Source organism: Coccomyxa subellipsoidea (genome assembly GCF_000258705.1).
Source record: "Coccomyxa subellipsoidea C-169, whole genome shotgun sequence".
NCBI classification, from domain to species: domain Eukaryota; kingdom Viridiplantae; phylum Chlorophyta; class Trebouxiophyceae; family Coccomyxaceae; genus Coccomyxa; species Coccomyxa subellipsoidea.
In genome coordinates, this window is record NW_005178035.1 from 77,323 (window position 1) to 101,197 (window position 23,875).

Here is a 23,875-nt window from a genome sequence, read left to right on the forward strand (position 1 = left end):
ACGTGCATGGTTGCGAAATTACTGATCGGTTAGTCTCTCGGATCAGTGACAACAGATCCCCTGTAACCCTTTTAGCGCAGCGAGCCCGTCACAGTTTTGAGTGTGATCTAGCAGGTTAGGCTATCGATCGGCACCATGCAACGGCAGCATTTTGTCCTTGTCCTGCTGGCCGTCGTGCTCTGTGCGACTGGGTCCGAAGCATGCAGCGTTCTCCAGTTCCATTGGTCTGGCTTGGGGGCGCACATAAACGGTCTCTGGTCCGCCCTGCCTGCGCTCTATGGCTCCAACGGCAGCGTCTATCTCGACAACACTGAGTTTCCATACATGTGCACCGAGGGCGGGGGATGGCACGATTACTTCCAGACCGAGTCGGGCTTCCTGCAGCCGTGGACTCCTGCTCTGGCAAAGAATGAGAGCTGTGCATACTATTCGTATGGAAAAATGGCTGTAGCATCGGATGCAATAGGGATCTCGCACGTTCAGGCTCGCTTCGATCCTGCGGTGGTCAGAAAGGCAAGCTCGTTATAAACTCGACTTCAGTTCCTCCAAGTTGCATTTCCAGGGCATGTTCTGGCAAGCGCCTCAAAATTTTGGATAGAGCATTTCAATGAACATGCGATGCGCTTGTGCCCCCACAGACTTGGAGGCTGCAGCCCACCATGCAGAGGGAGGTGGATGCTGCACTTGCGGTGTTGGATAGCTACGACAAGCCAACCATCGCTTTCCACGGTGCGTTCATTCCTCAAAGTATCCGCAGCCTGATCACATTCACTGAACAGGTGTCACTTTTCTCGGGCACTATCCCATCCCCGCTTGCAGAGTGGCTTCCATGGGCAGTATAGCTGTAAAAGGCGGAGAATGGCCAGATATCTCAGGAAAGTTGGTGGATTTAAAACTTGGTGAAACTGATATTGAGCTATTGATGGGTGCAGTGCGAGGAGGTGACAAGGCTACAGAGGATGAGGTCCTGGTGAGTCCCTTTGCCATCTCTCAAGCTTATTACGAGATCCAACCCTCCTGAATGCGATTTGACTTCCTCTGCTGAGGTACTTTGCTACCGCTTCTGGAAGGTTCACAAGAGTGGCACTGTTCTGCTCAATGTTGCAGTCACCAACTTCCTTGCTTTTTTTTTGCTGCAGGGGAGGACCACCACAAAACCAGAGGATTTGATAAACACTTTCCTGGACAATTACGTGGGGGTCAGGGTGAGCTGCTTCTGCCTCACCTGCTTCTGCCAAGCCCATAGCTTGCCTGTACAGTGATGGCGTTAATAAATAATCCAAGATGGACCTTAAACCTTCAGGATACTCTGACTGATTGATTGCCATTTCTCTTGAGGGCACCTGCTGGGAAAGCACACCAGTAGCTTTGCCGCAAATGGGTAGTATTCAGACAAATGGGGTCGCCGCCTAATGGCGGCTAGGAGACATGTCTGCAATAAAGCGTGCCATTTACTGAGAATTTGCAGATATCTAAGGAATTGGGATTTCAAGCACGTGACTGTGTTCAACTAACACCAGTTGGCCTCCACAGTTTGGGTATCCTGCCGCTTGCTAAGTGGCAACTGTGCAGTCCAGTCAGCAGTCCACTGTGGTCGTTACAGGATGTCTTTGGAGAGCTATTTTGAGATGGACGGCCATGTTTTCTGCAACAGGGGGGCACCTGCGTCCTGATAGGGGATGATCAGGCGGCGATAGCAGAGGCGGAGCAGCTGGCGGCGCAGTACATAGGGTGCAAGATCGCGCGCCCCTCAAAATATTACCGCACCAAGGGGCACCACCAGGCGACCTTCAACTCCCTTCCGCTGCATGTACGACCCCTCTAACCCTAACACCCAGTTGCATGCTCCAGCTGGCTTCTTTGCTGACTCCTGCTATTTAGCCGCCGCGGAAGACCATTGCAACTGTTATTTCCTGGGCAGTATTGGAATTGGCATCCCCTCGGAACTTCCCAATCCCTTCGGAATTTGAATTCTTACACCTTTTGTAAGATGCCAAAGACTTCATGAGAGCCAGTGATCGTAGTCTGCCTTCCGTAAACTTTTGGGGTGCATTGATTCTTGCCTCTTTTTGGAAATGCATGCATGCTGCGTCCTGACGTGCTCATTTGCATCCTCTAGGCTCTAGGCATGTCATTCAGTGTTCTAAGCCCCTTTTTCATGGAGAATAAATAGCAAATAGCATAGAGGGGGGCACACCATAGAGAAAAATCCTGACACAGATCAAAACAGCTCACAGCGCAACAATGAAGATATGTGCTCAGCTCGCACAACGTATATTTTGATCAAGTATATATGCATCACAGGACCGTTGCCGGGAGACTAGGCAGCTGATAAAGGATATGGAGATGATGGCACATGCAGACTACTTTGTGGGATCATCAACAAGTGGCATACCCACAATCATCGCCACTCTGCGCATGACCGTCTACCTGAAATCCCAGGTGAGCAGGACCTGCATAATACTGTGTAATCGAGAAAACTTTGCTTTGGGCAATTGTTCTGTGCTTATCTACTTCGCTTTTCAGGCCATGTGGGGTAATGTTTAAAGAGTTTATGAGTGGGGCTCTGCTGCATTGGCCGTTACGATGTAGCCGTACAGAAGGATGTCTTTGGAAAATGTATAATAAATCTTTGGGTCATGCAGCTTCACCATAATTACCAGAAAGTCAGTCTGCTGGGCTGAGGGGATGTGTCACGGTGTTGAGCAGATTACATTTCCTGAGATTTGTTGGGAACCACCTGAAACTTACTGATCTTTTCAACGAGGTGTCGCGGAGATTTGTGCACTGGGAGTGTTTTCTTAATAGTTATGGTTTGCGCAGGTGACGTTTGCTGACGTGTCATATGATGACATGGGCGCGCGAATCCGCCGGTACTTCGGCACTGGCGGGTTCAAGAATGTCACGATTGCAAGCCTCAAAGGCGCCACCATCGGAAAGGAGAGCATTAGGAGACAAAGTCACCACCGCAGCATGCTGGCACCCACTCTTTTGTGACACACAGTTTTCGCTCCTATCGAGCTGCTGTGTAGTGGCTGGAGTAATCTTTCGGAGAGGGAAACACACAAGTCCTGCCGCAGATGGGTAGCTCTGCGGTGCAAGGCATTATTTGAAAAGGATGAGGCATAGAGGAGGCAGTCCCTAGTGCCTGGCTGTGTTTGTCACGGATGCTGGATCCTTGATTTGTTCCACTGATAGTCGGGCTGCTGTGGAGAGCGAATCTGGGGCCCCCTTGAGAGGGTCTATCAGATGTGCAAACAGCAAAAGGAAGCTTCCTTCAGTTGGGTTGACTAATCAGAGCAAGGCTCTGGATTTATGGAGATGCATGTGTCCTCTGCAAGACCTTCTACCCTTAGCTACGCCGGCTTGTCAGCCCCAGAAGGGACAAAATATTCCTGGGCCAATTTGTGATCTGCCTGAAAGGCAGTGATGTGTAGTGATGTAGTGTCTGCACACCCTTGGCCGGTTTGGATTTCGGCGAGTTGGCCGCCGGATTGGGGAGAACCTGGTGGCCTGAATTGAGATGTGGTACCAGTGCGCCAGCTTGCTTTGATCAGTGGTTTGGTCAAAATTCCTTAGCGCGATGTGTGACGAAAAAGGACTCCCTGAATGGAAGCTGGAGCAGCACGCTTTGATCTAGGGCAGTGTGGGAGGATCTGCACGGCAGCAGTGGCTGCCGGTATTAAGAGCTACCCAGATTCTTATTTGTGATTTTAGGTTCACGTGGCTTCTTGCCACCAGTTGTTGACTCTAAGGGAATTTTCAGCTGGGCGCTGGTTTGAATTTAACCTTCAACAAATTACAGGTAGTGTGCCGGTGTTTTAGTGCATCCAGTACATGCAGGGTGCCTAAGATGCCCAGCTGCATGCTTGTACGAGGTATGCAACAGCACCAGGCAGTATTTTGAGGGCCGCCCAGATATGTGTGCAGTCTCATTGCTTTTGTGTCAAGTATTTATTTTATTTTTTGGAAATTTCGAATTCCACCGTTGTCTTGCATCAAAGTAAGGTGCAAATGGTTAATTCCATATATGTCTTTATAGCTAGATCTGTACACTTGGATGTGAACAAGCATGAGATGCATCTCACGGGTGAGATGACGGTGCTCTCATTTTGTGAGAGGTCAGACGTGGCAGAGCAGCCCGCTGATTGGTGCAGGCATGCAGTGCGAACAATTGACGCTTGCAGCTGTACTGCCTTATGTCTAGTGCGGTGCAGATACTGTTTCTGGTGTGCGTCTTGAGGGCTGTTTATTTCTTCCGCTATTGGATATCCGGAGAAAGAAATGAGACGAAAATCCCTGGCCAGAATCACTGGAGCCAGATGTAAGAAAGATTATTTTTATTTTTACACTCTAGAGACCTGTTGGGAGCCACCTAGGAGCGCTGGGAGGCTTGTTGGTCTCAGGGGCAGTCTTTCGCAAGGATGATTTATTTCATGACCAAGTCTGCACACGCGACGCGGCATTCCTGCATGCACACTGTGGAATGCATATGCATCACTGGCATCATGGGCCATGATTCATAGCAACCACATTCTTAATGATGCATATGGCAACACACCATGCCCAGCTACTTTGCAGATTCTCAGAAGCGAAAGACTACAGGCAAAGTGGATGCCAACGAAATTACAAGCAGCATTCTGAGAATGGTGCGAGCTTAATCACAAATGAAGTGGGGGGCGGCTAACACTCTTGACATACTTCAAGCCGCGCCAGCGGGTGAATGTCCAATTCACATTATCTTGTTGTTTAAGAAAGGTAGATTGGATTTAGCTCCAGGAGAGCGCTAGATCTTATGTCAGACTACAGTATTGTACAGTGATTCATCTGCCCTGTCAGCAGCTGACACATTGAAATGCTGCTTCGAAAGGGACGAACATAGCAGCAGTGCAGAACGCTCCTAAACAGACAGAATCTGCCTTCCAAACCCAATTCTTGCTGTCCAGCAATGCACATGGGCTGAGCTGAGGCCTGAAATTGAGTGGAACGCATGTGGACTTTGTGTCATATTAAATACACATCTAAGCCCCTATCCTTCACTGATCCATTAGCTTGCTGTTGCTACGAATTTCGGATTCTGTTTGGGCAGGCTACAAATCGTGGGCACACATTGGCGACTTTTAAATCCTTGCGAGACTGATATGGGGATCTTCTCACATTGCAAGAGCGGTCAAGCGCCCCGGCAGGGGAATTCAGTCCTCTGCAGTATTGGGCATCCTGAATTTGCCCTGAGCCTCTTCTAGCCACACCTGATTGCATGCATGCAGCAATTGTGCTCCTGGGTCACAGGTTTATTTTGTGTGTGTTGAACGCATTGCATTCCCTTTTTCCTTGCTTTTGGCGCTCGCTCTGCTTTGGTGTCTGCATTCCTTTTCCCTAATCAAGTGGCGCTCAAATAATCAGCAGCTGCAGTTTTGGGTACCCTGCTGCCACCTTGTGCCGCTCAAAGAGTGCTGACAGCTCCTGCTTGAAGGTGTCCAGGTACTTTTCCACCTCTGCGCTGCTTGGCTGCTCGGTCTTTGGCACCTCAATCGGCTTGCCAATCACCATGGTGATCTTGACCTGCGATCCAAAATTTTCTGGTCGGTTGAGTGCGGGCCCATTGTCAACTTTGAACCTGTTTCCATTCTGAAAGCCTACAGCCCATCAGCTGCTGATTGCCGTAAAACCGTGTCAATGCGCCGGTGGGGCCTCTGTGCGCGAGAGCTAAGCACGCGAGCATAAGCGCATAGACAGTGATGAGGGCATGAACAGGTGCGCGACTTGCACCCTGCACAATTGCGCAGGCAGGTAGGTCTTCCGGACGCCTTAAAACACAAAGAGATGAAGATTACTACAAGATGACTTGCAAGCAAAATGTGTTTCAGGTGGTACGGGTCAGCGGGTGCCCCGCAGTGCATGAGGAAGGCGCATGAAGGTGATGAAAGGTGAATTGTGCAGGAATCTTCTACGTGGAAATAGCAAAGAAATATTCAACAAAAGGTGAATACCTTGCGAGGCAGGGGGGTCCCCCAGACGCCGTACATGAAGAGGGGAAGGAAGCCGATGGCGCGCGCCAGCCGCTCGGCGAGCTCCTGGGGGACCGCCGGGGGGCCCAGCTTGGCCCACCCATACGCGTCCGTCTGCCCAAACACAAACACCGGCACCAGCGGCGCTCCTGCCACCCGCACACAGATGTGATCTGAAGCCTGAGATTTCAAACGCCTAAGCATCGGGGACTAGTAGGAAGTTGAAGATCACAAAATACCGTGGGAGTCCTCTGAGGAAGAAGGAACGCGGCGCACCGTACTGCATGGCGATGCGCACAAAGCCGGTGCGGCCGGAGAGGAAAACTGCTTCGCGCCCCTTCTCCATGTGCAGGCACTCGCGCACGCCCCCGGGGCATACTAATGCTGAGTCACCCTTACTAAGCATCCCCCGCATCACCGCCGCGCTTGCCGGGCGGCCGCCAAGCCACCACCACAGGTGCCGCACCACCGGGCAGTAGAAACACTGACGCACAAACACAGTGGTTATAATCTCTATGTTTGGCTTGACATCAGGGAATTTCTGGTAGCACGAGCTTTGAGTTGGCCATAGGATGCAGGCAAATTTATAAAGTTGTCAGGTTTTTTAGCCATGCAACATGTGCAAGACACTGGTAGACCAAAACCTATTTTGAGGAGCTTGCGCATGTCACCCTGCAATTCTACTTGGTACTTGCAGTTGCAGGATAGTAGGGCTTGACATGCCGCTTGGCGCACCCAAGTCACCTTCAAGCCGCGCTCTTGACTTCAAAGTTCACAGGCAGGTGCGATTGCCAGTGAGACAGAAAAAGGGATGGGAGGTACGCACCGCAGACGTGGCGAGTGTCTTGACTGACTTGAGCGCGGGCGGCACAATGGGGCTGTGCTCGCAGAACACCATCGGCAGCGCCGTCGGCAGCGCAGAGTGCGGCTCATAGCCTGCGCAGAATGGACATTTTGATGATCGGTGAACATATCTCAACTCTAGTTATCCAATCTCAGAAGGGCCCCTCTTTCCCTAATACCGCTGGCCCCATTACGCCTGTGGAATTTGCCCTGATCATCAGCAAATATGTCTCAACCCCTGATACTGTTTGCCCACTCGAGTTTTTGTTTAGTTGGCATGATAATCAAGGGATACCTCCCAGCTCTCACGAGAGTGCATCTATCCTTATATACTTGATGCAAATGCCAGAGCTGAGAGCTGCAAGGCTCTGCAGGTTACCGGACAAGTGTCCCACTGCAACTTGCGCTTGGAAGGTTGGCATGACATTGCTTTCTGGAAGCTCGAATGCCCAAGCCAGCAACCCACGATACCCAGCTCTGCTGGAAAGACCGCCTGTGGTGAGTGCTCTCTGTGAGCATGCAGTCTCATTGCAGGACTCCTGCATCGTTCCCAATTTTCCCAATTTCATCCTGCACCCCTTTCTCGTGTTTCTCTTACAAACGGCATGATACAAAGGCTGGGCCGCTCACCAACCACATATGGCCGGCCCGGCCGCAGAGCGGCAGGGTCTTCAATGATGAGCGAGAGGTCGTGGTATTTCGCGGCCTGCTCCAGCGAGAAGCGCGTCAGCGCGCGAGCCCAACGCGGCGTGGGCAGATCCAGGGGGATGGCCAGTGACAGGCCCTGCGTTTGCACTTCATGCTATCACTAATGGCAGGCTTGAGGCGTTGAGATATTTGCTCCCATTGACCAACTACGGCCGGAAACACCAGAAACTCGTTACAGGCAGGCACTAGGCTCGTCTCTTGTCTGTCTGGAGCCCTCCCACAACAGTCGTGTGCCTCCCTCTTAAGGTCGAGCAATGCAGGACGGCACGACAGCAGAGTGCTTCTAACGATCATATGTCTGATAAGAATGCATGAAGGTGTCAGCGTAGCAGACAAGGAGAGCAAGCTCACCATGAGGGCCAGCCAGGCAACAGCGTAGGGGTCCGGCAGGTTCCATAATGCCACGATCAGGCTCAGAACGGTGGCAAAGAGTGCGCCGACCCACAAACTGATGGCTGCATACGACTTAATTAACTCCAACCACCTGGTGCCCTCACCCATCTTGTGATAGGAAAGGCCGAGGCCTTGTACGTGAGTATAGACAGACGTTTCAAATGTAAGAGATCATCGGGTTATCAGTAAGTTAGTAAATTACGACAAGGTTGCCTAGTGTCCTTGAAGGACCTCAAAACATCATCCTCAGCATCGTGGTTGTGGACTCATTAACAGAAAGCCGTTGTGCGCTTAACAACTGTGTACACAACTCTAGCTACATTATAGTGCTGTGAATTGGCATGTTGAGCAGGGGCTTTGCTGCACAGCAATTTGCGCTTCGAGAGACCAACGATTTGCATGCAAGATCTAGGGGTTGCCAAAGTAGGACTCGCCATGCTGAGCCGGTCGCAATCGCTGACTCGGTCGAGATGCAGATGAGGTCAGAGCTGTGAGCCTCAGACGGGCCAGTTGATCTTGGGGAACAGGATTTGAAGGCAACGAGAACGTAGGAAGCTATCGAGTAGATTAGCACCTGTGGGGACGCTGCGCGTCAGGCGATGCTTGCTGAAGAAGCAGGTCTCGGCGTCAGCGGGGGTGGCGGTGTCCTTTGTCCTGGCATCCTATCGAGGCATTCTATGCGCGTTTGAAAAACTCCAGAGTGCTTGTATCTATCCCTCTATTGTTTGGGCTTGGACTAGTGCTATGGCGGCCTTGGAGCTGAAGGGCATCCCAGGCCTTCCGACAACGCTATTCCTTGTATCAGCCCTGTCGGCAGTAGCTTACAGGTGTGGCTACAGCTGAGGGACACATTGTTGCTACTGATCTGACAATCATTTGAGATGGCCGTACTGGCTATATCACCCAGTGTATTGTGTCTGACAAAGTCAATGGGTCCTAGGACGGCTGTGTGCAGTAACTACTGTTACTGCGCAAGCTCACCATCAGGGCACGCTATAAAACATTTCAAGCTGAATTAGTGTGTGCTGTTGCGCTAGGCACATGGTCTTAGCATTCCTGGAGAGCATCTGCCTGCAGCTGCCAGGTCTACTGGTGTGTCCCACACTCTCTCGACTCCACGGCATCTGGCTTCATGTGGCGTTCTTATTACATCCGTTTTCCTGCAAATTACTATGGATCTCGAGCAATGCCGATTAGCGTCCGGTGCGATGTGTGATATCTGTGTTGCAGGCTCAGAATGGGTCAGCCAGCACGTGCATTGCGGGTGGCAGTCTAGTGCTGTTACTCATAGCTGCCAACCGGCGCGGCAGCGAGAGCTCTGACTTCAGCGTGTACATGAGAGTCCTCGGGCCAGGTAGGCAGCCTGGCAGTAATCTCTCTCAAGTGCCCCAGCTCCCAGCCTTCAAAGCAAGTGGACCCGATTCAGATGCGAGTTAATTGCTCTTGCTTACGTATCTGGGTGATGTGCAGGCCATGCGTGCCTGCTTCTGGGGAGACTTCTGCAGCGACCAAAGATGCCCAGCCTGGAGGTAATGGCTTCTTCCCTTTGGGGAACTGTTGCACAGCCGCTTTTATAGCATTCCTCTCAATTTCCCAGTTTTCACCCAATTTCCCAGAGTTGCTACTGAAAAAAAGCAATAGCCCTATGCCCAAGAGAAGACAAGTACAGGTTTGATCGTTCAAGGAAATCTGGTGGCATGGAAGCATTGACATATAATCATGAAATGTCCTGCGCAGGGGATGTCGGCCTCATCTGCCTCCTGGATGCTGGTAAACATGCTGACTTGGGTCAGCAAGCCAGCCAAGGCATCACCTGCAACTAGCCCGTTCCCAGATGAGCCCAGCTGTCGCCAGGATGCGAACAGAATTCACTGCAGCAGCGGCGGCAGTGCCGTAGCCTCAGGAGAGCCTGCTCAGCCGGTCAGCACAGGCAGTGACGTGCAGCGCGCAACATATAGTAGCAGGCATGGCGCCCGGCAGTCTAGAGCAGGCACACAGCAGCACGGATCTAGAGCAGCAAGCGTGCAAAAGGCTGCGCCTCACGCGGCCTCCGCGCGTAGCACGGCAGGGGACGTGCACATAGTCCGGCCGGCGAGGCCGCCGCTGCGGCGGTCGGCTTCTTGCCCGGAGGAAGCTGCCGGGCAGCCGCCCGCCGGCTGCCGAGCGGCTGCCGGCGCGCTGCGCTCGCACTCCCTCAGCCCCGAGGCCTGGGAGGATCTGCACGGCGGCGTTGCCTCCTCCGCCTCCCTTCGCTCTCACTCCCTTGAGCTGCCGGGGCACCTGTGCGACGGAGTTCCCTCGAGCCGGCTGACATCCCACCAGATCAGCCTGGAGGCAGGCTCCAATCACGGCAGCTTCGCTGACCTGGCGTCGCTGGCAGACGCCGGGGGTGATTGCCCCGTTGGAGCGGCGGCGGCAGGTGGCAGCGACTCATTGGCCCGCTCGGCTTCTGCATCGAGTTCTGTGGAGGATGCCAGCTTTCACGACGCTGTGGATGCGCAGGTGCTCGTCTTTAGGCCTAGCCTACTCCCAAGCTCGAGCTCCTTTCCTGCAGTGAACTAAGAATGTATGTAACCCAATACCAAGAACTCTATCGTGTGCCAGTTCAGCCCTGCTTTGCATCCTTTTTTGGAGCTACCAATGGAAAATCACTTTCTGATCGGGATTGCCGTGTATAGATGTATGTGATAGCTTGCCGACAAGACGTGCAGCAGAATGGGATCAAATGCTCATTGCACGTGCCTGCAGCCAAGCTGACAGAGATTCAATGCTGCTATTCAGGCGACCGATGCAGTGAGCTGTCTAGGAATGGACGGGGACTGCCCGGCACCGGTGAGGGCAGCCTGCCCTGAAGCGTTCCTGCTGCAGTTTGGGGCGCTCCTGAACGAATCCTCCGCCGTTGAGGTGCGGCAGTCACTGCTGTTCACTGATCAGTTATTATTTGTGACGCCTACCAGGGTGCAAGCGTGATCTACTGTTGTTAGGGGGTGTCCATGCCTCATTTGTGGGAGTCTATGCCCTGGGACACGACTCAAAGTCCTTCATATCATCAAATCTCATGGAGGTGGCATAGACTACTCCTACAACAGCGAAGCACATTTCGCATCCTGTCATCACATCCAGATGTAAATGCGCACCGGAAGTAATTACTGCTTCCTGCCTGGTGAGAGAGTTTTTGATAGTATCAGTTTATTTTGGCGTCAACTTGATACTAACTCCGCGACTGCTGCATGCAGGCGCTGCAGGAACGTGGCCTGCCGGGCGCATGGGGAGGAGAGGGCGCCTGTTTTGGCGCGCCAGACAATGAGCACGCATCCGGAGGCGTTAAATGGGAGTCCATCTGTGAGGAAGCCTGCTCAGGTCAGTCTCACCGTGCAGATTCCTCTTCTGTGACCGGCTCTCGTACTCACACGCATATTGACTGGAAGGTTGCATCCTGAGTCAGACACAATTCATATCTTTTGGATGCTTGTCAGCTCGCAGCTCGCACATGCAGGGTAGTTTCTTTCTTGTGTACTAATCTGGTTTCCTCTGAAGCACGCTGAATCAAGCACACTCCGCATCTTCTAGATCCTTTCTGGCTGGCAAAGCATTAACACGATTGTAAAAATTTTAAATTTCATGGGTTGTGTGGGTCAGGCGTCGGCTACGCGGCTTGGCGGCGGCCGCTGCGAGCGGGGCTGTACCTATACCGGACGTCTGCGGTCATCGACGGAGTCGCCCCTGCAGACGTGCGCCGCTTTCACCTTGACGACGAAGCCAGGTGCCCCTTCTGCACTCCAACCTAAAATTCTGATCCCAAACTGCTGAAACTTCAAGGAAAGATCTGGCTCTTCAAGCAAGGACTTGACCACAATATTCGCAATGCTATTGTACCTTATGGGGACTCCAGCCTCTTCCTCATCAACATCCTCCTCATCTTCATCATCGTCATCAATATCATCATTGTCACCAATATACAGGTTCATTTGCCCCTGCAACGGGAAATTGCTTGCTGTCCGAGGTCTTGCTAGCACTCTGAGTGATGACTAAGTGGCATCATGTTCCTCGGCTGTCTTTTGGAGCTTTTCTGCGCCTTTTGAGCACAGGTGACCCATCAGTGATGATGTGTGGCATTTGGCTGGTCCCATCAGAGTGGAACTGTGTCTAGCCCAAATCGGGTCTGGCTGCTGCGTTGAAGCTTGGCACCACACTGATGTCTGGCATGCACATCGCAGGCACGAGTGGGATGAAACGCTGCTTGATTTGGAGCGGTTCCCAGGCGGCAGCCAGCGCGAGAACTGCATCGTCTCCTACAGGTGTCTCTCCTCTTTTTAACTGTGTCGCTGACTCCTGATTTCCTTGCTCACGCCAGACTGCTGACCAGGCTACAGCCCCTCTAACCTGCAGCCACCCTGCTTACAACCCCACTTGCACCAGAGTAAAGACAGCAAATGTTGAGCAAGGCACTCGCAGCGCCGCTGGCTTTCACTGCACTCCTCTCATGGGTGATTGTCAAGGAAAATTCTGCAGGACATGCTTTGATGGCAGCTCGTTCATGCACTGTGTCTCTTCTTGGCTGCCAGGGTGTTCCACCTAACTGCCAATGGTTGAGTTATTGTCCATTTGTTTTGACTTTGTTTTCTGATTTTCTTGAGGGACCTTTCATTTGCACAGGGCGAAGTGGCCGCGACCCTTCAGCCCGCGGGAGTACGTGTACGGGCGCCGCGTCTGGACGCGCCCGGCCGACGGCGGCTGCTACTGCGTGTCGGCCAGCGCCAATGGCGCGGCCGCGACGGCCGGCCGCGCCGTGCGCGTGCGCGACTTTGCCAGCTGCCTTCTCATCCGCGCCGCGCCGGGCCGCCCCGGTGAGTCACCGTGTGTATCTCTGTGTCATTGTCTGCTTTTACATTTTTGTGATCGCTGGTGCAATCTGCAAGACCTGCTGCCAAGAGAGCCGGTCTCCATTCTTGCTGGTGGTTGCTATCGTTCAGATGAGAGATATCCTCAACTCAAAACGATAGTTGCGATCTTGCGATCTTGTGGACAAAGCATACTTTGCACAAAGTGTGATGTGAGTTTGCACTTTGTCCAGGCGCGACGGAGGTCACGGCCATATATTTCGAGGACCCTTGCGTGCGCCCCGGGATTATGAACCTGGCCGTGCGCAAGGGCCTGTGGCCATACCTCCTCAAATACGTTGCCTCTCTTCGCGAACACTCCGCGCCCCCCGCCAGCCCGCACTCCCAGCTGCAGTCGGTGCGCAGGCTTTTATTGTGGCTGCAGCAATTTTGTTGGGCACATCACGGTTTGCGGTGTTTTGTCTGGTGACTAGCATTTGCGTTCGCCAGTGAAGCGCTGAGTTGCGGCTGCACTCAGTACGCAGACTTGCCCTTGTGTCAATGCTGTGAAGCACGGCAGATTCTGTGGCCGCCGGCATGCAATCGCACTTGCAAGTGGAATGTTGAGCTGCGCTTACAACTGAACGTCCCACTGCCAGGTGCAGTTGCATGTCTGGAAGCTCCTCCTTTTGCAGCTGTAGTCCACATTATGTTTGCAGACTGGAACCAACCATAGGACTCTGCAGGGCATCAAAAATCGCAGGCGTCCATGAAGTAAGAAGGTGCAAACAATCAAAATGACGAATCTATTTGTGCATAATGGTAAACATCGTGTTGTTGTCGCAGGAGCAGCAAGGCAGCGGGCAGGCAGCCAAGCAGCGGGCAGGCCACAACAGGAGGAACAATGAGTCCAGCCAGCGGCGTTCCATGGCACGACCCCGGAACAGGCACCAGCCTGGCGGCCTAAAGAGGCTTCCTGGCTCCGGCCTATTCAGGCGCCGCAGCCTCTTACTAACTGCCACTATCCTGGCTGTGCTCTTCTGAGCCGCAGCTGTCAAGTCAGAGCCAGACATCGGATCAGCCTAAGTGCTTGGTGACTTATGTTGCTGCATTATGCTTCAAGAGGTCATTCAGAAGTCAGAAGTGACTGAGTGGCTCGTAGACATAGCCAGGCCTGTCTTCGCGGACATGATCCATAATACGTCACAGGAGGTCAGACCGGCCATAGCAGGTTGCAGTATAGATGTGCGTTTCGCCCCTGGCTCAGGGGAGTTGAGCTGCCCTTCAGCCAGGGGGAATTTGTGTCGAGGATATAGAGCTGCGCAAGCAGCGCAGCAATCTTTTGGGCTGCCTTGATTTTGCTGGATTCTTTCGGCCGCTGCTGCTCAGTCTGCAGTCTCCCGCTGATTGACTATAGCTGTATTCTTGCGTGTTATTGAGGTCTTGAATCTTCCACGCCCTCTTTTGGTTTGCAATGCTATGGCACAGCACAGCTTGCAGAAGGCTTCAAGCTTAAGCAGAAATTTTGGGCGTCTGCTGTATCTGACAGGAGCCTGCTCCAGGGAGTGGTGTGCTAAGTTAAGGGGTGACTTCTGAGGTGCTTTAACTGCCTCCGGCGCTCGGATGAGCACCGGCGTAGCAGCTGCGGCGGCTGCGGTAGCGCGGCCTGCCATACATAGCTAGAGCCTTCTTGCACACCAGGAAAATAGCAGCATATTGATGGGCAATTGCTGGGAGGAGCCATTTGTATTTGTAGAGCGTGTGAGCGCAGGATAGCACATCGTGGCTCTGTTGTAGGCATTTTGGAAGGTTGACGCTGGATTTTTGCTAGTGCCGTTTACCTCCTTGCACAAGAGAATGTTTGCAGAAATATATCGAAGAGGGCAATATGCAGTCCAAGTTCTTCGCACACAAGTTTCGGCAGATCAAAGCCCAGCCGCTCTTTTGGGACTCGGCAGATGAGCAGCCCAGCTACAGTCCAAGCAGGTGGACCTTTTGAATATGCTTGATCTATTGTCATGGGTTGAGCGGGCTAGTGAAGCATACCGTAGTGCGCTTCTGGCGCGAAAATTTTGGGCCGCAAACGGCCTCCCAATTTTGAATTCAAGGTCGAACTTGAAATGTCAGACACTCATTAGCCAATCACAGTCCCTGTGTTGCAAGAATATACATATAGAATCTCAGGACCGATTCTCCGCTGAGTTTGATATCAAGTGTGAAGCACCACGTTTGCTCTCATAAGTATTGTTGGCACAAGAGCGCCGTTTGTCTGTGTAGCTTGTCATGCAGTGCATGCTTGTACCCTGCAGGAGTTTCTGTTGGCGCAGCTGCACAAGACTGCAGTTTTGGACTATTGCATCGATGGCCTCCAAAGGCTTGGACCTGTCATGATGATGCGTATGGGAGTTTGGCATGGTCTAACAGTGTTGGCTATGCAATGAAACCAAGTTATGGAATCCTGTATAGCTTTCCATGCATGTTTTAAATGGCTGACACTTCAACAATTGACTGGGCCGTTTGTCACGCACATGCACGTACATGGTTGCATGCAAAGGGTGAAGCCTTGCTGAAGACTCCCCAGAATGATCCTCATTGAGGAGACAAAATATCAGGCAACCATGGACGCAGGCGTCAAGCATCACGGGTATGTACATGCACAGCTATGAGCCCACAATGCATCATTCGAATTTCCAATAAAAATGCGAATGACCTTCCACTCGGCTCGATCAACAAAGCGAGCAGCTTTTCAAAGGAAGGAAGGAAGGAAGATTACATCACTCCAGCCGCCTAGGGCTGATTGGATGAACTGGCAGCATCCAAATAATCAAAACAATCCATCACAAAATGTGCAACACCAACAATGTCCAACTGCCACATGAATTGCTGCATCGTCACAATGGCTGCACGAAACAGCCCAGGATATCTGTCCCGAACAGATTGCAAGGCAGGGCACTCAAACACAAGGTGGCGCTCATCCCCAATAACCTGCTGGGCACAACGCATGCACAAACGCTGGGGCCGGGGAATCCTTGCCCAGCGGCCCGAGACATTGGGCAGACTATGACAACCCATCCTGAACTTCAACAGTATACGCAAGCAACGGGCACTCAAAGGCTGCTGTAAGAGCTGGCAAGGGTGGCGCACACAAGCTGGCCTAGCAAACCATCTGTGATATGTACACAAGGTGGCATTGCTGGACGGGCAGGTCCTAGGGCAAATGTCAATGTCATCCCAAACCTGCAGTGCTTGCGCATCTAGCAGCTGCATCACAGCATCAACTTCCACAGGAACAAGGGTGTCAAACCGAATAACAAACTCATACCCAATCCGGCGCAAGCCCCGCATGAAGGCCCAAGCCCAATTCGTAACATTACGGGTTATGGCATCCCAACAATCATCAAGGGCCACTTGCCTGTGAAAATTATTTGCAGGCAAGGCAGCCAAATTGTTCCAGAACTTGATAATGCGCCGCCACCACACACAATCAAGGGTCTGCTGATTCAACTCCTTAAGCAAGATGGCACCATGCACAGAGGTGGGGACGCCAGCAATGTCTCTCAGAATTTTCAGGTGAGAGGAGGCCAAGGCAGCCCGGCCCCGCCGGCTGTCGCCACCAGGAAGGCTGCGCAGGCCCCACACCTCACAACCGTAGGAGGCAGTCGGCGGCACTTATGCATCATATAGGCGCAACAACAGGCCAGCTGACATGCTGCAATGCAACTTCCCATATTGCTGCCTGAGCTGTGCCCACGCACCCCACATGTTCCTGTGAAGCTTGCCAAAGGTGAGGTTAATGCCTTGGGCACCGTCAAAAAGGGCACCCAGGTACTCAAACTGCTGAACCCAATGTAAAGGCGCACCACCACAAAGCCATTGAAAAGGTCCTGGCAAACTTGAAGAGAACACCACAATCTTTGTTTTGTCAACACTGATGACCATTCCCGTTTGTTCACAAAACTCAGCAGCTGCATCAATCAAGCGTTGCAAATGAGCAGGTGTGGTGGCGAGCAAAGCAAAGTCATCGGCATAGCCTAGATCTGGTACACAACTGCCAGGACGCAACTGCGGGCCAACCCCAGGGCACCTCTGCAGCAAGTGCCTGTGCAGGCCATCTGCAAACAAGCCAAACAGCGTTGGGCTAAGGGGGCAACCCTGCTTCAATCCTGTCTCAGAGGGCAAACTAGGACCCTTCCTGCTCCCAATCTTAATGGCAACCGTAGAATTGGCATACAAAGACTGAATGGCAGAGAGCAGGCGGCCATCAATGCCCAGGCGACGCAGACTCTCCCAGAGCAACACCCGATTCACTCTGTCATAAGCACCCTTCAGATCAAGAAAGCAACAATACAAGGGCTGCTTAGCATGGTTTTGCCGGTCGATAAAATGCTGCAAGGTGAATAGCTGGTGGGCCGTAGACAGTTTTGGCCTAAAGCCAGCCTGTGTGGCTGCACGCAATCCAGCCCCCTCTGTGTACTTCAGAATACGAGAATTCAATATGCCAGCATACAAGCGCATGATGGGCTCAGTAACGGCAATGGGTCTATAATTGAGCATGTCAAGCTTGCTGCCTTTCTTGTGCACAGGGGTGATCAGGCTACCATTCACAGAGGGTGGCACTTGCCCAGCCACAAATGCAGAGTTCAGCACAGCCACCAAAGCAGGCGCCAGGACATTTTCCGGAGGAGGCATGCCTGGCGCCCGCTCATCTTTTGCATACCGAAACAGCTCAGCTGGTAAACCTTGCACTCCGGTGGCACGACCATTGTGTAAACTTTTGAGCCCAGCAAGCACCTCCCCAAGAGAGATGGGTGCATTGAGAGCATCAACATGGGCAACAGGAGCACTGGGCTGGACAGGGAAAGACAAGTGGGGCAGCTCAGCAATGAGTGGCAACTGCAAGTTTGCAACCCGCTTGAGATAGCCAGCCCACAATTGCACTGGCTTGAGCTGCTCAGGTATATCAGACTGCTGAGACTTGAGCCGCTTCCAGAAGGCTCGGGGGTCACTGTGCAAATCATCAAGCAGGCGGCGCAGTTGCGCGAGCCGGTGAGCGCGCCGTTTGTGGCGGACGGTGTTGTGGTAGGCACGCTCCAGCGCGCGCACTTCGGCTGGATCGCCCCCGCACCGCGCGCGGGCGCGGACGTCCCGTTTAAGCTGGCGGCACTCCGAATCGAAGAAGGGCGCGTCGGCACGCGCCTTGCGCTGATGGCGCCCGGTGCGGGCCGGCATGCTGTTCGCGGCTGCGGCCTCCCGGATCCCCGCCTCCAGGGTCTGAAAGGCTGCATCAAGTTCCCCAGCCACAGCATGGCCTGTGCAGGCGTCAAGACTTGCACTGGCAACATTGCGCAAAGCAGCAGCATACGCATTCCTAGCACTGGGCTGCCATTTCACTCGTGACAATGGCGCCCCAATACATGGTAAGGGAACACTGGCAGCCACATTCACTTGCAACGTCATCTCAATAGGATGATGATCAGAGTCTTTTCTACCAGTGTTCACAACAAGATGAGAAATCAAGGGGAGCGCATCAGCGGAAACGAGAACATGATCAGGTCTAGTTGCCTGAGTATGGGTTCTGGCCTTAAAGGTAGGCACTGCTTCAAGGTCTCCTAGCACTCTGCCAGAGCATATGAGCATGTCAGTTTCCTTGCAAAAATCTAACAGGCGCAGCCCATGAGCATTGACACCTTCATCAGTGCAGCCTCGAGTATTGCTGTCATCACCGTCAGGCAAATTTGACACACGAGCATTGAAGTCTCCTGCCAGGATCACATTGCCCTGAGCACGAGCGGCAACAACTTCTGCACATAAGCCCGTAAATCGACTGGTCAGGTCCACAGTCTGCAATTGCCGGGAACCCGCTGGAGGCACATAGCTGGAGCCAATCAGCAGCGGTGTAGAGTCCCCCTCAAACTGCACTTTCACCCATAAGGCACTGTCAGTGTCTGACACCCAGTCTTGTGCGTGGTAATCACGGTGCTTCCGAACCGCAACAACAATGCCTTCACCCGCCTTGCCCTCTTCACTAGCAGCCGTGAAAGTCACAGAGTGGTGAGGCAAGATCGAGTCATCCCAGGTCAAGCAACGGGCCTCAGTCAGAAGTACAATATATTCAAATATTCCAAGATGGCGTGAACTTCCACATGCGTGCATGCAACGGCCAGTGCTGACGTCAAGGATCCAGCCTGGCTAGCAAGAGTTTTAGCCTGGCACCGGTCCTGCTCTCCATCATTTGTAATTCAAATCTTACGTACCAACAACATTTGCAGATATGGTAGGACGCTTGAAACGTAACGATGTCCCAGACATGATGGTGAAAGAGCGAGGGCGGGGAAAGTCTCTACAGCAAGTGCTTGCTGATGGACGCAGTACAGGGCACTTCAAGCTGCAAGGGCGTTGCCTTCAAGAGGCAAGACTTGGCGAAAATGTTTTTTTTCCCAGATTGCAGGTGTTTCGTGCTGATCGCAGACCTATGTGCAAACAAGCTAGATTACAAGATGATGCCACAGGCACCAGCACTTACCAGGCGTTTTTTTCTGACAGGTGCCAGAAATCTGGAGTGAAAATTTGCCAGCAGGGGATGGCGATCAATGGTGGGACGCTGTGGATCCAGTATCCATCGACCTGTCCACCAATCAAATCAGGCACATCCCAGAGGGACTCAGTCAGCTGGCGGAGACCTTGGAGACCCTCGTTCTTACGTAAGCAGAAGTCTTTGATAACAGCTGACCTCTTGAACATGATGTTCATCCAATTGAATTTGCACTAACGCAAGCTTTCTCTTCTGGCCTGGCCATTCCATATTGCCGTTCCATATTCAAACGCTGCTGAAAGAGAGCCAACTTTGACGTGGTCCTCTTTAGCTCTGTTGAATAAGGAGTACCATTCTTTGTTCGCAGCCAGAACGAGCTGGAGGAGCTGCCAGCGCACATTGCAGCCTTGACCAGCCTGAAGCGCCTAGCTGTCTCTGGCAATCGTCTGAGCAAGCTGCCGGACACTGTTGCTGAGATCCACTCTCTTCGGCACCTCGAGTGCGCAGGGAATGCCCTGGCTGTCCTACCCGCTGCGCTGGGCTCTCAGCAGCCCCACCTACAGCATGTATGCCCATGTCTGCTTCTACCTCTCCAAATACTTTGCTTGCCACAGTATTTTGTGCGCTCCTGTGCATCTGCAGACAGATCTGGCATAATGCACAATCTTGCATGACTCAGAAACTATCATGGTGCATCAAGCAGACATTCATTCAATTAAGTCCCAGTGCTACAAATCGAGCTTTACACCACTTACATAGTAGAGCATGTGGGCTGGCGTGGGGTCGTCAATAAGGGCAGAACAATATAAAAACAGCATAGGCGGCTAGGATTTATGGCGCGTGAGTGTTTCTGCTCAGTCCAGCCCAGCCCAGCCCAGCCCAGCGCTACAGACTGCAGTCAGCAGTCCAATAATGTCTTCAAGGTTCTCGAGAGTAAGCATTAATTAATGGGGCAGCTTTGAAATGTGCCAGGTGGACGCCAGTGACAACGCGCTGACGCAGCTGCCGGGCGGCTTTGCGGCAGCTGCCGGGCTGCTGACGCTAAACGTTTCCAGCAACCGCCTGAGCTCGGTCCCGGCCGGCATGCTGTGCGGCCTGCGCAGCCTCACCTCTCTCAACCTGTCCCAGAACCTCATCGGCGGCTGCCTGCCGGAGGACATCAGCTGCCTCTCCAGGTGCTCTGCTCTCACTTTCCATCCTGGTCTAAAGAGCAATAGATACTACTGGCACGTTTGCATATTGAAGAGCACTAGCTATGATCCGTGTTGAAGTTAGCGAGCACCATGGACTTAACGCTCAAGGTCAACACTTTCCAGCTGCTCTTGCTGGCCTTCTTCACGCTACCGGCATGGCAGATAACGTACACAACCTTAGGAAGTCAACAGTGGCATGCCTCCTAGCAGAGCACTTCTTAGCAGAGGACATCCAAATATGCTCGTGGGCGTCGTGACCCAAATTCCTGTTTTCCTGCCCGGCTTGTGACATGGTCTGTTTCACTCGCAGGCTGTCACTGCTGGATGTCAGCCGCAACAAAATGACAGCGCTTCCGGACGGCCTCGGCGGCTGCAGCGCTCTTGTGGAGCTCTTTTTGGGCTACAATGACATTGAACAGCTGCCGCCGACTTTGTCACAACTGTCTGCTCTGCGCACCCTGGAACTGCGGGGCAACATGTGTGTCGCACTTGGTCTGCTTGTCTCTGGTGTGCAAAGAGGAACATGTTGCATCTGTTTCAGGCAGCAATTGCAGGGTCAAGGCAATCGTCTGTGAATTACTGCGAAGACAATGCCATTGCTGGACAAAGAAACAGCTTCGTGGTTCTTGAAGGAATCTGCATGCCTCATAACCACACTTTTGTTGGAACCAGAGTCATGTTCGCATGGCATGTAGTGTCCTTCATTTGAATTCACTGCCTGGAGATGAAATTAGCTCTGTGCATGCAGGCTGAGAAGCTTCCCGGCAGCTGCCTGCTCCCTCACGCTCACCCTGCTGGACCTGACAGACAACGATTTATCAACCCTGCCGCCAGAACTGGGCCGCATGACAACCCTCCGCGCGCTGCCCGTTTCCGGGAACCCTATCAGGGGTCTCCGCACCAATCAGCCCCTCTCCTCCCTGCTCACTTCCCTGCACAACCGACTAGAAGAGGTGCGCTGCAGTTGCATCACCGTGACTGTTCCCCAAAATCACCCAGAGTCACAACTGATCCAAATAACGCATGTTAATTCTCATGAGACGTTTATTTTGCATGAAGTGCCTGATTGCTCTGGGCCACCCTGCCTCTGGAATCACCAGAGATCTGACTTGATTTAACACTATGCATGCCACTTCTGTGAAGACACTTGCTTCAACCTGAGCTGGCTGACTGCTCGAGACACCTTGCCAACTTTAGGAATGGAGCTCCGACTTGACTTAAAGCAGGAGGAGTGAAAGAATGAGGAACCACCTTCTGCCATCTTAGTTTCCTCCTTATTTCACTTCCCATCGATGAAGGGGCGTGCATGCCTAACTGAGATATGTCAGATACCAATACCTCTGGACCCTGGCATCCACATCTGCAGCATGCCACCAAGACAGGGGTGCAAAGACGAGCCTGGCTCAGTGTCGAAATTAGACAAGTCTCCACTGATCCCTTTCTCTATCCAGGAACCCCAAGAAGCCGAGACGGCCGCGGCGAGCGCGCGCGCAGCTGCGCCGCGGATCGCACCACGCAGCGCCGCTGTCAATCTGTCAGGCCAGCAACTTACGTGTGTTCCTGCCGAGCTGTGGGACAGCGCAGCCTGCCTCACGCACCTGGACCTCTCCAACAACCAGCTCTCTGAGCTTCTGGCTGAGCGGCTTGCCGGCTGCGCGCAGCTCAAGGTGCGGACCGCTGCACCAACTTTTAACACATTCATTCCATGCCTCTGAAGTCCCCGGCAAGCATTTTTCTTTTAAAAGCTGGATGTGTTCAGGCTCTGAACCGTCCAAATGTGGGGCAAATCGTCTGTTTGCATCACATGCCTTTGCATGCAAGGGTGTGCCAGGACAGGGCGCAGAGGCTGACCAGGAGCCTCTGGAAAGGCCCCTATAAAGCGAGTCTACATAGAGATTTCATCATTTATCCTTGGCGTGTGGGCAGGTGTTGAACCTCAGCCGCAACCGGCTGACCGACTGGCCGCTGCCAAGAAATGTGCTGCCGCTGCTGACACAGCTGGACCTCTCAGCTAACCCGGGAATCTGTGCCATCTCGGCTGGCGCCTTCGACTGCTGCGCAGTCTCCCTGCAGCACCTGGACCTCTCAGGTGACCTCAATTTCCATAATTGCGCTTAATCTTTTTTTAAAATATGCATAGGATATCAGAGATTCATTTTCACCTCACAATTGATATTGCTGGCCCCGACATGCATGTTGCACGGACGGTATACTTAGCATGCTTGCATCTAGAGTGCCGTATTGGAGATGTAGACCTGGCGAAAGCATGCAGTCCACTTATTTCTGGTCTACAAGGACAGAGAACAAGGAAATAGGACAATGCTGTCAGGCTGTCATCTTTGTATGTGCAGGTGTGCCAGCGGCTGGGGGCATTGCAAATACAATGCTGGTGTCCCTGCCAAAACTGGCGACTCTGAAGCTGGCGCAGTGCCGCCTCAGCAGCTTCCCCGCACTGCCGCCGGCGCCCGGCGGTGACTCGCTGCGAGTCATTGACGTCAGCAGCAACCAGATCTCTCAGGTGCGCTGCCGGCATCTTCTACAAGCAACTTGACTTATGTTACATATTGATTGGTCTGCAAAATGTACAGGTGCCTAGGGTCTGAAGCAGCTGTTGTCGTGACTGCATTTCTCTGGGTCAAGCTACAATTTAATAGTGTCCGGTGGTGCAACAACATTGTGGTGTCATGACCACTGGTCAGGTCTGACCAAATGTGCACATGAGGCGATTTTCTTGGTATACGCAACCATCAGGAGTGAGTTTGTTGCTGGACTAAGGCAAGGATCAATGCATGGCATAGGAGGCATGCACTGGCAGTCCCTGCTTGCTGCCGGTGTCCCATGGTGCCATCATGATGCTTGATGCCGGTAGCAACATGTAGGGACAACTTAATCACCCTAACGTTGGACATCAACCACCCTTATACAATGTGGCGGCACATGCGCGCAGGTGCCGGAGGCCATCAGCGCCCTGCGCGCACTAGAGGAGCTCTGTCTGTCCAACAACGAGCTGTCAGGGTTGCCACCTAAGCTGGGGCTGCTCGCACCAAAGCTGCATGTGCTTGCACTGGAGGGAAATCCGCTCAGAAGCATCCGGCGCCCAATCCTTGAAAGGGGCACCCAGGCCGTGCTGGAGTACCTGCGAGGGCGCATTGTGGAGTGAGCGTGGTGTCTATGTCTGCGTTTCCTTGAGCGAGAAACAATGAAGCTTCTCATCCAGTGTATACAGAGTACGTATACAGTTACAGTAGCCTTGGTGGCAGAGCATGCTTTGTCAGCCTAGATTGGCACCAGCTCTGCACCACCAAGATTCAAGCCAGAATGATGAAGGGAACTAACAAAGAAGTTCACCGATGTTAGAAAAGCATTGTTGGAGCAGTC

The 23,875-nt window shown here is 52.9% G+C and overlaps 7 protein-coding genes across 7 annotated transcripts; 6 read left to right on the top strand and 1 right to left on the bottom strand.

Moving 5' to 3' along the window:
* Positions 1 to 102: 102 nt before the first annotated feature.
* COCSUDRAFT_47452 (hypothetical protein) lies at positions 103 to 2,997 on the top strand (the record flags this gene model as incomplete). Its single annotated transcript, XM_005647439.1, has 7 exons — positions 103 to 513; positions 639 to 729; positions 933 to 970; positions 1,140 to 1,205; positions 1,655 to 1,810; positions 2,305 to 2,442; positions 2,824 to 2,997. Exons 1-7 carry the CDS (start codon positions 136 to 138, stop codon positions 2,995 to 2,997), a joined length of 1,041 nt encoding a protein of 346 aa, XP_005647496.1. The 5' UTR covers positions 103 to 135.
* A 627-nt stretch (positions 2,998 to 3,624) lies between these two features.
* COCSUDRAFT_33204 (hypothetical protein) lies at positions 3,625 to 4,342 on the top strand. Its single transcript, XM_005647440.1, has one exon. The coding sequence runs from the start codon at positions 4,015 to 4,017 to the stop codon at positions 4,240 to 4,242; it is 228 nt and encodes a 75-aa protein (XP_005647497.1). The 5' UTR covers positions 3,625 to 4,014; the 3' UTR covers positions 4,243 to 4,342.
* Positions 4,343 to 5,391: 1,049 nt separating this feature from the next.
* On the bottom strand, positions 5,392 to 8,316 carry COCSUDRAFT_29040 (DAGAT-domain-containing protein; the record flags this gene model as incomplete). Its single annotated transcript, XM_005647441.1, has 6 exons — positions 7,911 to 8,316; positions 7,482 to 7,635; positions 6,835 to 6,944; positions 6,285 to 6,492; positions 5,991 to 6,157; positions 5,392 to 5,562 (listed from the first exon to the last, which is right to left on the bottom strand). The coding sequence occupies exons 1-6, from the start codon at positions 8,058 to 8,060 to the stop codon at positions 5,392 to 5,394; spliced, it is 960 nt and encodes a 319-aa protein (XP_005647498.1). The 5' UTR covers positions 8,061 to 8,316.
* A 677-nt stretch (positions 8,317 to 8,993) lies between these two features.
* COCSUDRAFT_47454 (hypothetical protein) lies at positions 8,994 to 14,185 on the top strand (the record flags this gene model as incomplete). The annotated part of the gene is made up of 11 exons (XM_005647442.1): positions 8,994 to 9,044; positions 9,183 to 9,306; positions 9,423 to 9,481; positions 9,690 to 10,454; positions 10,734 to 10,856; positions 11,189 to 11,312; positions 11,592 to 11,715; positions 12,170 to 12,250; positions 12,609 to 12,799; positions 13,027 to 13,190; positions 13,619 to 14,185. 11 exons carry the CDS (start codon positions 8,994 to 8,996, stop codon positions 13,814 to 13,816), a joined length of 2,004 nt encoding a protein of 667 aa, XP_005647499.1. The 3' UTR covers positions 13,817 to 14,185.
* A 290-nt stretch (positions 14,186 to 14,475) lies between these two features.
* Positions 14,476 to 15,278, top strand: COCSUDRAFT_33205 (hypothetical protein). Its single transcript, XM_005647443.1, has one exon. It carries the CDS (start codon positions 14,774 to 14,776, stop codon positions 15,011 to 15,013), a length of 240 nt encoding a protein of 79 aa, XP_005647500.1. The 5' UTR covers positions 14,476 to 14,773; the 3' UTR covers positions 15,014 to 15,278.
* A 2,661-nt stretch (positions 15,279 to 17,939) lies between these two features.
* Positions 17,940 to 18,691, top strand: COCSUDRAFT_33206 (hypothetical protein). The gene has a single exon (XM_005647444.1). The coding sequence runs from the start codon at positions 17,978 to 17,980 to the stop codon at positions 18,167 to 18,169; it is 192 nt and encodes a 63-aa protein (XP_005647501.1). The 5' UTR covers positions 17,940 to 17,977; the 3' UTR covers positions 18,170 to 18,691.
* Positions 18,692 to 19,352: 661 nt separating this feature from the next.
* On the top strand, positions 19,353 to 23,657 carry COCSUDRAFT_63353 (L domain-like protein; the record flags this gene model as incomplete). The annotated part of the gene is made up of 9 exons (XM_005647445.1): positions 19,353 to 19,384; positions 19,672 to 19,870; positions 20,277 to 20,479; positions 20,808 to 20,975; positions 21,246 to 21,450; positions 21,949 to 22,164; positions 22,424 to 22,586; positions 22,849 to 23,015; positions 23,445 to 23,657. 9 exons carry the CDS (start codon positions 19,353 to 19,355, stop codon positions 23,655 to 23,657), a joined length of 1,566 nt encoding a protein of 521 aa, XP_005647502.1.
* Between the last annotated feature and the right edge of the window lie 218 nt (positions 23,658 to 23,875).